Genomic DNA, 12,572 nt, shown 5'->3' on the forward strand with positions numbered 1-12,572 from the left:
ATAGATTCACCCTTTCATATTGCTCAAAGTGCTAAATAAATTGGTTTATTATGTGTGTGCGTACGTGCCTGTGTGTGTGTAGAACCGTTCCTTACTAAGGCACCATTATGACATGTCACTGATGGCCTTAAAAAATATAAGCCACATAAATGTTATGCAGTTAGTATCCTATACAGGATATTCTCCCTGGTAACAGGCTCCGATGCTGGCCCACTTCGTCACTCATTGATGACACCGACATTATTCTTTGTTATCCATTTATTCATTTATCATTATTATTACTTCCTTTCCCGTCACCACTCACATTTTTTACTGTTCCACATACCTGAGATCTTGAACGATTTACCATGGACAGTCTGAGATAGATCGTGCATGTGGCAACCTGCAAAATAAATAAATAAATAAATAAATAAATAAATAAATAAATAAATAAATAAATAAATAAATAAATAAATAAATAAATAAATAAATAAATAAATAAATAAATAAATAAATAAATAAATAAATAAATAAATAAATAAATAAATAAATAAATAAATAAATAAATAACAAATAAATAAATAAATAAATAAATGAATAAATAAATAATTAAATAAATAAATAGATAAATAAATAAAATAGATAAATAGATAAATAGATAAATAAATAAATAAATAAATAAATAAATACATAAATAAATACATAAATAAATACATAAATAGATAGATAGATAGATAGATAGATAGATAGATAGATAGATAAATGAATAAATGAATAAATGAATAAATGAATAAATGAATAAATGAATAAATGAATAAATGAATAAATGAATAAATGAATAAATGAATAAATGAATAAATGAATAAATGAATAAATGAATAAATGAATAAATGAATAAATGAATAAATGAATAAATGAATAAATGAATAAATGAATAAATGAATAAATGAATAAATGAATAAATGAATAAATGAATAAATGAATAAATGAATAAATGAATAAATGAATAAATGAATAAATGAATAAATGAATAAATGAATAAATGAATAAATGAATAAATGAATAAATGAATAAATGAATAAGGCTGCAGAGAACGAAAAATGCTCCAGAGGAAACTGAGGAATCCCAGCACCGCACCTCAGGTCCACTTAAAAGTCGCCTCAACCGCCTGGGAGCGTCAGTTCCTCTTTGAACACCCGCAGTGGCAAGAGGGAACGTCGTTACAGTCAACATGGGTCTTCAGACGGGTCCTCACCTCCTGCTCCTGCTCCTGGGTATCCTCGCCTTCGTCCAAAGGTACGGCAAGTGGGCAACCTCGTCACATCCCGTTTACTAAGGTGATGAGACGGATTAATGTGTGGGTGAGGGAACAATAGTCGAGGAGAGGCTGAAGCTTTTTATTGCTCTAACCTTTCTTCTGAAGACATGGTCATTTCGCAATGATAATGTCCGTCCATCATCTCTATGTCTTTCTTTATCCCTCTCTCAGGAGCCAAGGGTTGTCATGCTCTGTGTGTATTAAGTTGGACTGCCCGCCCCTGGACCCCGCCACCTGTCCAGCGGGAACCGGAAGTGACGTTTGCGATTGCTGCACGGTCTGCGCCAAAGTGAGTTGAATGTCAGGTTATCCTTTTTCCACTTTTAAGTATTAGTTGTTTGACCTATTCCCTCCTATTTTTTCACATTTAGCATCAACTTTCTCCTATCACACGCCATCCTGATTTCCGTCTCTAACTGTTTTAGACTTTGCTCTTACCCAGCTATAAGCATAGTTTCATCAACAAACAACAGTTGACTCACAGGTCCGGAGTTGGAATAAATCCTCGTAGTATTTAGTATTATTGAGTTATCGTTAACATTTATTGTAGAGATTTTCTCAGTTATACTCTTGAGTGTGCAACATATGAATGGCCTTGCGTTTTTCTTTTTTTTTTTAGCCAAATTGCAGCCTTGAAATATCTATAATTTTTGTCTTGTATACTTAGTCTCACTGTTCGTTAGGCCATTGTATTACTTCCTTCCAACCCACCCCTACAGTCCCAGTATGAGGTGTGTGGAGGTCCTTGGTTCGTCCATGGGAACTGCGGCAGGGGGCTCTTTTGTCTTCGGGATGAGTCTGACTTCAACAGCGACGGTATTTGTATAAGAAGAAGGAAGCCCATAGGCTGTTTTTGGTTCGGGAAGAAACCACTGTTTATTTATTTCTTCAATGGCTATCGTAGATATGGTATTTGCTGCATTGTTCAGCGTTTAATTATTTTCTTATTTACATTTACATTTTGTTTTGTTTTTGTTTTTCTCATTACATTGATCTTATTTTCCTGTAACAACATTGAAAAACTAAGTGACATTATCATTTCACCAATGCCTAGGCATAGTGGTTTACAGCAAGACCGTACCCCAGCAACATGGGTGTAAGGGAAATTCGCCACTTAATCTTCTAAACAACCTGAAATTAATTTGATAGTGCTGCATTGTAGAAGAACCAGAACTTCCAGTGCTATCCTGTGTTTTCTTACTTGTCCTATGAGTCTATACACGAACCGAGAGTTCTGAAGCAAGCAGTGGTGGTCCGCACCTAGTTTCAGCAAGACGTGGTGGCGTTACTAAAGCTAAGAGACTATTAATAAAACTTGTCGGTGTGTAAAGAAAATAACGCATTGTAGCTGAGGGGTAAATGCTGTGACTTATTGGAGGAGAACGGGAGTGGAAAGGGAGTTGGGAGATATGGTTGATGAAAGAGTATTGGGATGGTTTGGACACACTGAAAGAATGAGTGAAGAAACATTAGTAAAAGACGTGGAAGGAGTGAACATGAGGGGGAGACCAAGTACGAGATGGATGGATGGAGTAAAAGGGGCGCAGGGAAAGATGGTAATGTCTGTTGAGGAAGGACGGGAGAATGCAGAAGATAGGGGTTGAATGGTTGTGTATGGATGATGCTGTGACGCATGAAAGGTAAATGGTGGGTGATGTTGAGGAAATATGTATTTTTGCATGAGGGTACGGAGGGAAGGTCGCCGATTTAATGAAGCGGCCTTGCTGTGGATGTGTTGTGTCTTGCGACACTGCCTCTGACCCAGGGCAGTGGGCGAGATGACCCGTCATCCAGGAGGAGCCAAGATAAGAAGGAGGGAGGTGGGTGAATGGTAGGGCGAGAGTGGATTTTATGCCTTTTTTTCTACCTCCCTTGTAAGGGGTAAAAATACTTTGGTGTATGTATGTGATTCACCTTGGTCATTGGTTCACGTGTTAGACTCGTGATCGACAGCTATTTCCCTCCTGGAAGAGAGCTCAGAACTCCGATGACCGATCTATGGGTAATGCTTTGACCTTACACGCACACACACACCCAACTCCCCGCCCACGAGAGTTCGAGTAACGACTCGAAGCGCAGCAAGGTCCAGGGAGGAAAGGGGACTTGCTGATTTTAGGCCACTAAGCGGCGATCACCAGGTTGTAGTCCAGCTTGGAGGCAGATATCCTTGACGGAGATAAGCAGACCGCATACGGGTTCCGTCGGTGGGGCCGCGACCCATCCCTCGGAAAGTTCCTCGTCAGCCGGATGGCTCTGACAAGGTTGAGGGCCCATCGTGCATTGAGTGTAACTTGCTGGATGTGTTGAGACCATCTGCCATCTCTCTGGAATATAACCCTTAGGTACCGGACGGACTTCGCAGGTCTTACAGGTGTTCCACATATCTTGATGTGGTTCCATTCCGGGTGTGTGCCACTGTTGAATTCTATCTGGTGGGCAGGCATATAGGTTGTCTTGGCTGCCGAAAGCGAGAAACCAAGGCTTGTAAGTTGGGTCACTATCAGATCGATCTGGCTCTGGGAGTGACGAAGTTCGGCTCTGTGCTGAGTTGAGTCCCTCTTTAGTAGCCGGTGCCTCGTCTTCCTCCATATGGCTATGTCGTCAGCATAGGCAGTGACGATCGTGTCCCCTGTCACCTCTTTCTCCATTTGGAGGCCCGTAAGTGTTGAGCCGCTCTGTGTTCAGCTACTCCGGCGTTTTTGTAGTTATCTGGGCGGAGGGTATCCGACCAGGATGTGGGCGAGCCCTTCTATGTTTTCGGTGATGTTGTAAACTATGTCGGCTCCAGTCTTCCAAGCTTCGGGGGCCATGGGGTTGAATTGTCTACCTCTTCTCAGGGCGATGGTGTGAGCGCACTCTAGTAGATAGTGAAGAAGAGGCTCTGAGGTGTTCATCCCGCAGTGGTTTCAATGTGAGGATGGTAGCGTGTTGTCTTGGCCAGCTCATCTGCTCGTTCGTTTCCGTGTATCCCTATGTGGCTGGGTATCCAGTTGATGATGACTGGGCGATCTTGTTCGTTGTGTAGCTGCAGGAGGTAGAGTATTGTTGTGATAATGTGTATGTTGGTGGGTATGTCCTTCTTCTGGAGTACTTGTGTCACCGCAAGAGAGTCGGTGTGTATGACTACCGGCCCCTGTAGTTGGCTTGAGTACTCCAGAGCTTTTTGCATTGCCACCAGCTCAGTCTGTAGAGTCGAGTAGTGGTCTGATGTGCGCCAGGCGGCGGTGTATGTTGCGGAGTATACTCCTGCACCTGTTGTGCCGTTCTCCGTGTCGACAGTGCCGTCAGTGTAGCAGACAAACCCACCCTGGGCCTCCGTCGCCTGGATCGCTGTTCGTGCAGCGTTCCTCAGTTCCCCTGGTGAGCAGTGAGGTCGGTACTTCAGGCATGCTCTGTCTGGCTTCAGAGCCTTTAGATGTCCTTCCATGCCTGTCGCGCGGATTTGGTCTTCTAGGTGTCTGATGTATGTGTCTGATCGTGGTAGGTCCGGGTGTGCGTCCAGGTGAGCCTTGAGTTTAGTCTTGAGATGTGAATCCCTGTCGCTCAGCAGAGCCTTGGCTGCCGCGGTGCAGTTCCGGGTCTGAATCCTGGCCATCAGTGGTGGTATGCCAGATTCCATCTGCAGGTTGCTTTTTCTTGTCCACATGGGAGCACCTAGGATGAGGCGAAGGGCGTTGTTTTGTGCAACTTCAAGTGATTCTTCCTGCTGTGATGTTAGATGTGATAGGACAGGTGCTCTATATTCAATAATTGATCGGATGCAATACTTGTAGTAGTGTTCCAGTACCAGGCGGCTGGCACCCGCCTCAAGTGATTGCATATATCTCATTGGAGCTGTCTTCGTTTTTGTCATTTGCTTCAGCTTTTGGATTTGAAGAGAGGATGACAAGGTTTTCTGTACAGTGACTCCAAGATAAGTGATGTCATACACCCACTCAAGATCTTGCTGGTGTATGGAGATTGGCCTTGGGTTTGCCATTTTGATAGCCATGGCTTTTGTCTTCCTTACGTTTATTTTGAAGCCTAGTTGTGTGCAGCTCTTTTGTATAGTGCTTTTTGGGCATTGGTGCGGCAGTTGGGTCCCTTGCTAACGATGGCGATATCGTCAGCATATATGAAGATCTCAACGTTCCGTGGTCGTGGGAGGGAGGCTATGTTGTCCATGTGCACGTTGAACAGGTAGGGACTCAAGATGCCTCCTTGAGGGGTGCCGTATTCCAGGTCTTTGTAGCTAGACACGGAACCCTGGAAACGGACTCTAGCCCGTCTGTTTTGGCAGTATGCCTGTACCCATGCCAGAAGGTTGCCTGCGATTCCCTTCTCGACGAGAGAGGTCAGCATCGCTGAGGGATTGACCAATTCGAAGGCCTTTTCTAAGTCCAGGAAGACGATGATTGCCTTTTTCCCGTTGATGAAGCTGAGGAAGTCCATGATGCACTCCGTTGTTCCCACCATACCCCGATAGGTATATAACTGTGGATGGAGTGGCCCTACTTTCCATTTCAGCCTGTTGAGCACCATTTTCTCGACGGTCTTCTCTATACAGCTAAGTAGGGAGATGGGTCTGTAGCTGTTGGCCTCCTTGGACTTGGGGATAGGAACTATATCTTGGGAATTCCAGTTCCTAGGTCTCGCATGTTGCACTAGGGTGCGATTCCAAGAGTAGAATGGCCTTCCATTCGGCATCGCCAGCGTTCTTGATCATCGAGTAGGTTATCTCGTCTGCCCCAGGCGAGGTGTCTTTTCCAAGGTGTCTCGCCGCTCGGAGCTCTTGTAAAGTGAAAGGTTCGTCCATGTCTGTAGGTGTGTGTATTGCCGTAGAGATTAGTTCTTGTCGCTGTTGTTCCAGTTCTTCTTGCTTCGTCCTGGTTGCGCACGGAAGTTGCGTAGGAGATGTCCTTTGGGCAAAACCGATTGCTAGGCGGTCTGCTTCTTGTTCCGGATCCGGGTGGATGATCCTGCTGGTCCTGTTTTTTCCTGAGACTTTGTGTAGCCATCTCCATAGCTCCCTGGTGGTTGTATGACTGTTGAGCTGGGAGCACCATTCTAGCCATTTTCTCTGTCTTATTTCTTGCAATTCCTCGTGCATATGTCGTATGGCTTATTGGAGTTGCTTCCTGTTGCCTGCGTTGGGCCTCCTCTTATGAATTTTCCTGAGGCGGTTGACTCATGTAGTACCATGTATCCTTGCACTCCCTGCTAGGCTTCTTCTTCCGTGGCATTGCAGCGTCTGCCGCGGCGTGAAAGGCAGTCACAAGGGCCCTTTCTTGGTTGTCGATGTCCAGTGGGGGAATGTAGTCTTCAAACCACTCTGTCAGACTTTGCGCAAATTTATCCCATTTTGCGAAGGCAGAGTTCCAGCCTTTTGGTGGGCTAGGGAGCAGCTGAATTTGGGGCATTTTGATCTTCGTTATTGTTGCGTAATGGTCACTGGTCAGGACTGGGTGGACCCTCCACTGTGCAAGGCTTCGAAGTATCGCGGGAAGGAAGGTGAGATCAAGCCTCCCTCCCCTTATGTGTGTTGGTGCTCCGCTGTTGAGAAGGCAGACGTCCTGAAACCCGCTGAGAAGGTGCGCGACGTGGTGACCGTTGGCGTTGGTTGTTGAAGGAGAGTAGAGTATGGGGTGGTGAGCGTTTATATCTCCCCAAAAAACAATGTTATGGCTGTCGCAGTTTCCAAACAGTTGTGAGAGATCTATGTTCTCCGTAGGCCGGGAGTACAGATTGTAACATTGGAGGGTGACCCCAGCAAGTTGTATTTGGACCACAAGCACCTCTGTAGCTTCCCCACACTCCAGGTAGTCCTTGATTTGAACACTTGGATTTTTATTTTTCACCAGAGTGGCAAGTCCTCGCCCTGTGCTTCCGATATCTTTCCTGTAGCATGTGTATCCTGGGACTCGGAAGGTGTGATGGTATGGTAGTAGGGTTTCCTGCAGTAGGACCACGTCTATTTGGTCTTCTTGGATCGTGGCAAGAAGAGATGCCATTTTCGGGCGGATACCCCTTGCATTCCTCTGGAGTATGCTCAGCATTCCATCAGTGGGTCTGGGAGGATTGATCTCTGGACTCGATGATCTTGTTGTGTTGTTGCTGCTGCAGCGTGTTGTTGCTGCTGCAGCGTGAGTTCTGTCTGAGAGTTCCGTGTCGCTGCTGAGTGTTGGTGCAGAGATGGGAATTCGTCCAAGTCCTGGTCTGTTTTCCTGGGTTCCTTCGTTGCTACTCGGTGTGTGGTATGGTCTCTGTCTGTTGCTGGCGAAGTTTCGCATGACAGCATATTGTTCTTCATGACCTGGGTGACAATGGTTTCCGTCACATGTTTGTCCAGGGAAGCATTCAGTGCTGCAGCAAGTTGTGTTGCCATATCCTTCAGAAGATTCTTGAGAGTTGAGACTTCCAGGGTGACTGTGTGTTTTTCTTGTGTTTGTGGGTTTTGGTTTCTCTGGGGTACTCCTTTCGGATATTTGCGTGAGCTGGACCGGTTCCGGATCTATCGCTGTCGTGTATCCCTCTGGTTGGTGCGCTCTTCCTTCTTCAGTGATTCCGTGGGTAGTCGGTTCTGTGGCTCTTTGGTCTGCTGTGATGGATGTTGGGGTTCCCTGGTCTGCTGTGGTGGATGGAGCGGTTTCCTGGTCTGCTGATTCCTTTTTGGACTCCGTGTGGTCAGTGTCTGGGGGTAGTTGATTTGTTCTTTGTTGGTTTCCCATCTTCTGTTTCTTCCTGAAGCTGGCGGTGGGGGTAGTGTTTGGGTAATTGGTGTCCTCTCCGGCTGCTTTGCGTGTGGCCGGGCATGTATCTTCTCTAACCTTGCGGGGCATCTTGGGTTCCATGCGTGGTGGGTCTGTTTGCAATTTGGGCAACATGGTTTTACCGGCTGGTTTTGTCTCAGCTTGGAAGTACATTGTTCCGTTTCGTGTTGCTTGCTGCAAACGGCGCATGTCTTCTTGAATCTGCAGCGTGCCTGATGATGGCCAAACCTCTGACACGCATAACAGCGTAGGGGCTCTGGGTACCATGTCCTGACGGTGTAGGACCCCCATGTTCCCAGTGTCACTCTGTTCGGAAGGGGTCCTAGAAAGGTGATAAGTATGGAGGTGGTGGGCTTCTTCTGTCTGTCCAAGGCCCTCTCTGCAGTTTTGACGTTCGATAGTTCTAGTATCGGTTCTAGGCAGAGTGCGAGGGGATATCCCCTTATGATCCCCTTGATTGGTTTCTGGGCAGGGTCTAGCTCCTGAAGGGCAGGAGACCGCCGAAGTGTGTCTAGTGCTGCGTTGTCCAGAGGCATGATTGTCCATTGGCCATCCAGGTTTGGCCAGGCTTTCATGGCTAGGTTCGGGTGTCTCTTCTCCAATGTTCTGATTATTTGATATGGGGTTTCCTTTTGTGGTATTAACTTGAACTTGGGCCTGACATTGGGCCCTGTGCTTGTTCCGGGTCCGCTCGTCGCTGATGTCGAAGCTTCCATTATGTTGGTGGGGTCTGCATTCGAAGGGTTTTTTGCTTTGGATTTTTTTGTTTTGCCTACTTCTGTCCATCCTGAGTCTGGTGATGGTGTTTCTGGGGAGGTTTCTGATCGTATACGTTTTCCGTCTTGTGGCTCTTCCTGGTCTTCTTCATCCGAGTCGTCAAAGATGCTTCTCTTCTTAAAGGTGTACGAAGCCATAGCCTGAAGTGCTTAATGTGATATCCAGTTACAGAGACAAAGGTGGATATATATATACATAAAGTAGAAGACAAGCTAGGAACATGGGAAGGGCACACAAGATGCTTCACAATCAGGTAGAGCCGATATTTACATATACGGACGTTTGGTCCATGACGTTACGTCACCCCGGCTTAGTAGCACTTGGAGAAGTTCTTACAATTTTATCAATAACAAAATCATCAACCTTAAATAATCCTAAACTTAAATTGATATTATGGTCAAAGGTTTGTTTAATATGCTTGTATTCAATAATGTTTCTTTCTAATAAGGATCTACAAGAAATTATTACATTAGAATTATCCCAGTCAATAGGATGATTGTGGTCTCTTACATGGTCTCTTACATTGTGGGCCACTGGAACTTTGCCCACTCATTAAAAACTAGGATAAATCAGCACAAATATAGTGTAAGGAGTGGGCAAAGTTCCAGTGGCATTTTTGGCCATGTAAGAGACCACAATCATCCTATTGACTGGGATAATTCTAATGTAATAATTCCTTGCGCAAGAGCGTGCGCAGGAGGAGGCAACATTAATGATATTATAAATATATGGTTAATAGTATATGGTTATATCAATATACTCACTTTAAATTGTCCGCATGAGCATAGACGTACACTATCTACATGAGTTACATTTTGACTTTCATCAATCATACACAGATATACCATAACTAAATCATAAGTCCATTTGATATGATGTGGGCCACTGCATCAGGTAGGATTGAATATTTCCAATCTCTAATTGTGCATTTGTACCGTATGATAGATGTATGTGAGATGTAAAAAAAATTGTTTAATAAAGCAAATATAAAAATGTATGTGTTTTGCCTTATTCCATTAAGGATATATGAATGAATGATATGAAAACAATTTAATAAAGACGTGTGAGCTTTTGTCGTTTCTTTTCATTAAGGGGTGTGAACTTTTGTCGTGTGATATTTTTTGTCTTGTGAGTTTATGACTCGTGAGCGTTTGTCTTGTGAGCTTGTCCGTGCACTGATGTACACTTAGATCTGTTGCGTCCACTGTGAGTAGAATCGTCGGGATATCGCAAAGCATAGCCAAAGTGATCACTGGATCCAGGAAAGAAGAATGTCATTGGTACTCCACTTTGTTGATCCTAAGAAAATCCATCTGTCTCCTTTGTATATTGAGCTGGAGCCAATGGAAATTTTCCTAAAATGTATGGATAAAATTGGCACGGTATTCACATACTTGCAAAATAGATTTCTAAGAGTAAGTGACGCAAAAATTAAGGAAAGTCTTTCAGTGAACAGACAGTTGCGTCCCGGACAACTGCGAATCAGGACAATTGTGTACCAAATAAAAACATAACTGGTTGATTGCGGAAAATATAAGGAATGAGGAATTAGAATATTTAACATCTGTGTCCCTGGCTAAATGTGCATTTGAGTAAACCAGGTAGTATCTAGATATTTCTTTAAGATATACCAATAGAGTAACATACATGAACGATAATCATTAACAATTTGGTTGTTTATATAGATGTGTGAGTAAATTTATGCGCAATAAAATAATAGTAATTAACTTTAAAATCATTCAAATAAAACCAAAACCTGTGTAAGTTGTAGGCTATTCCTGTTGAAAATATATATATTGTTATTAGGATCATCAAAATCGTTTGTCTGAACAATTTTCAATATGTCAGATGATGTAGAGCAACGGGGGACATATGGCAGATATACCACGGAGGGTGCAAGATGGACAGATGTGTGCTACAACAGAAGTTTCTGCAGGATTCCTTGGAAGGAAAAGCCTTTCCCATATTGGCTCCGGAGTAACAAAAAAGTGAGAACAACTCGTTCAGTATGGATGCCAAGGTTTATCTAGAGGAGGCATGTGACAAAGAAAAAAGTATAGAGAAATTACGTGATGATAGAATTGGAGTGAAATTACCTTCAAATCTAGTTAAGAAAAGAAAGAAAAAAAATCTTGTACTGGATCACCGAGACCGGATATTTGGTCACCGGACACTTGCCCACCGGCTCATATATGCTATGATAGAATTGGAATGAACTACCATCGGACAAAATCAAAAGCTGTGTATTTTGTAGGCTATTCCTTTAAAATATGATTTTATTGTCAGGATTGTATGTTTCTAATAGTCATGAATCCCTTTATTCAAGACATTTTTTCTTTATTACACTAGCTTCTTCCTGTTTCAATGTTTCAATTTATTTTCAAATAGAAGGGTAATGATAGGTTAAAGAATTTTACAAAGGAATATGTAATCCTTCTAAACTGTTGTTAGACCTGGGCAAGTGATTTGTCACCCTTTCTTGAACATAGCTCATTCTTTGACTGAACTTTTGAGATATAATGATGCAGCAGTGTGTCTTCAGATGACATATTCTACCAGAGACTCCTTTAACAGTTTAAAGAAATCCCTGGTCGACTGCTCTACTTCAGCTTTTCCCTCCTTCATACCCACCCCACCCTTCGTGACTACTCGTTTTAGTCGTTCCATTTGCTTCTGTCAGCGACAAGATTACATGTGTCATTATGGACACTTCGTTCTGTTGTGTGTGTGTATGTGTGTCGGCAGGGTGGAAGGGGGTTACTGTATCTACATTCATATTTCATATTTTTGTGCATTAATATTTTCTATCTTATGTAATAGCATTTTTGTGTAATAATATTTGCACATTTTGTGATTCGTTTGTACGTGACCCATCAAGCCCGATTCGAACCACCACATCAACAGTCTGTGATTTGCTTGTAAGTGGTGCTTCTAACTAATTCAAGATAACCAACAAATAGACTTCAATATATCAAAATGGAGCGTGTTAAATATAGTTATACACAACCCAGGAAACAGGTATAACTTAGATAATGCCTTAAAAAATGAATACGAGAGATTTGGGAGTTCTAGTGAGTCGTGACCTTAAAATACAGGAAACCGTGAATTATCTGCAGGAGTAGAGCTATCATAGCATTAGGTTTCATAGATAGGAAGGTTACGAATAAAAATGCAGAGGCAGTTATCAAACTCTACCAGGCGTTAGTTAGACCCATCCTTGACTACGCGGTACATTTTTGGTCTTTGTCTTATATAATGGATATCAGTTCGCTAGAATCAGTACAGAGGAGAATGACCAAAACGATACATAGGCTCAGAGCGTGGAACGCTTAGAACTGATCAGTCGGTTGGTTGGAATGGTATGCTGAACGCGTTGTTGTGTATGGCGATCTTGTTTTATTATGACAGTGGACGATGCACCTGTTGATAGATACTGATCAGACGATGAAACTAATCTGTCAATTGTTGATACGATGTTACATTTTATCCCATAAACATTCATTCGTGGTACCTGACTGATCAGACTATCATATTTTATCTTTTTCTGTTACAATTCTTTTATTGTTATCAATTGGACAGACTTCTTCCTTCCTGAGAATGTGCGTTTTTGTGTCGCTGTGTGCTGCTCCTCCCTTCTCTCATGCAGCGGTCGAGTTGGGCACCTGATAGCCTGCACTTCTCCCACTCTCCCGTTCCCATTGGGTTTGATAACAAAAGTTGAAAGAGACCAAGGACGCAACACCGTTTAC

At 43.3% G+C, this 12,572-nt stretch overlaps 1 protein-coding gene across 1 annotated transcript in view; it reads left to right on the forward strand.

Moving 5' to 3' along the window:
• Positions 1 to 1,152: 1,152 nt before the first annotated feature.
• LOC143023734 (single insulin-like growth factor-binding domain protein-2) overlaps positions 1,153 to 12,572 on the forward strand; it is a 190,555-nt gene continuing 179,135 nt past the window's right edge. The window contains exons 1-2 of the mRNA XM_076182338.1: positions 1,153 to 1,275; positions 1,469 to 1,586. Coding sequence (XP_076038453.1) covers positions 1,211 to 1,275; positions 1,469 to 1,586 — 183 coding nt within the window. The 5' untranslated portion in view covers positions 1,153 to 1,210. The remainder of the gene's footprint in view (positions 1,276 to 1,468; positions 1,587 to 12,572) is intronic.

This window comes from Oratosquilla oratoria, chromosome 3 (assembly GCF_046742065.1).
Source record: "Oratosquilla oratoria isolate Oo_2021 chromosome 3, ASM4674206v1, whole genome shotgun sequence".
Lineage (NCBI taxonomy): Eukaryota > Metazoa > Arthropoda > Malacostraca > Stomatopoda > Squillidae > Oratosquilla > Oratosquilla oratoria.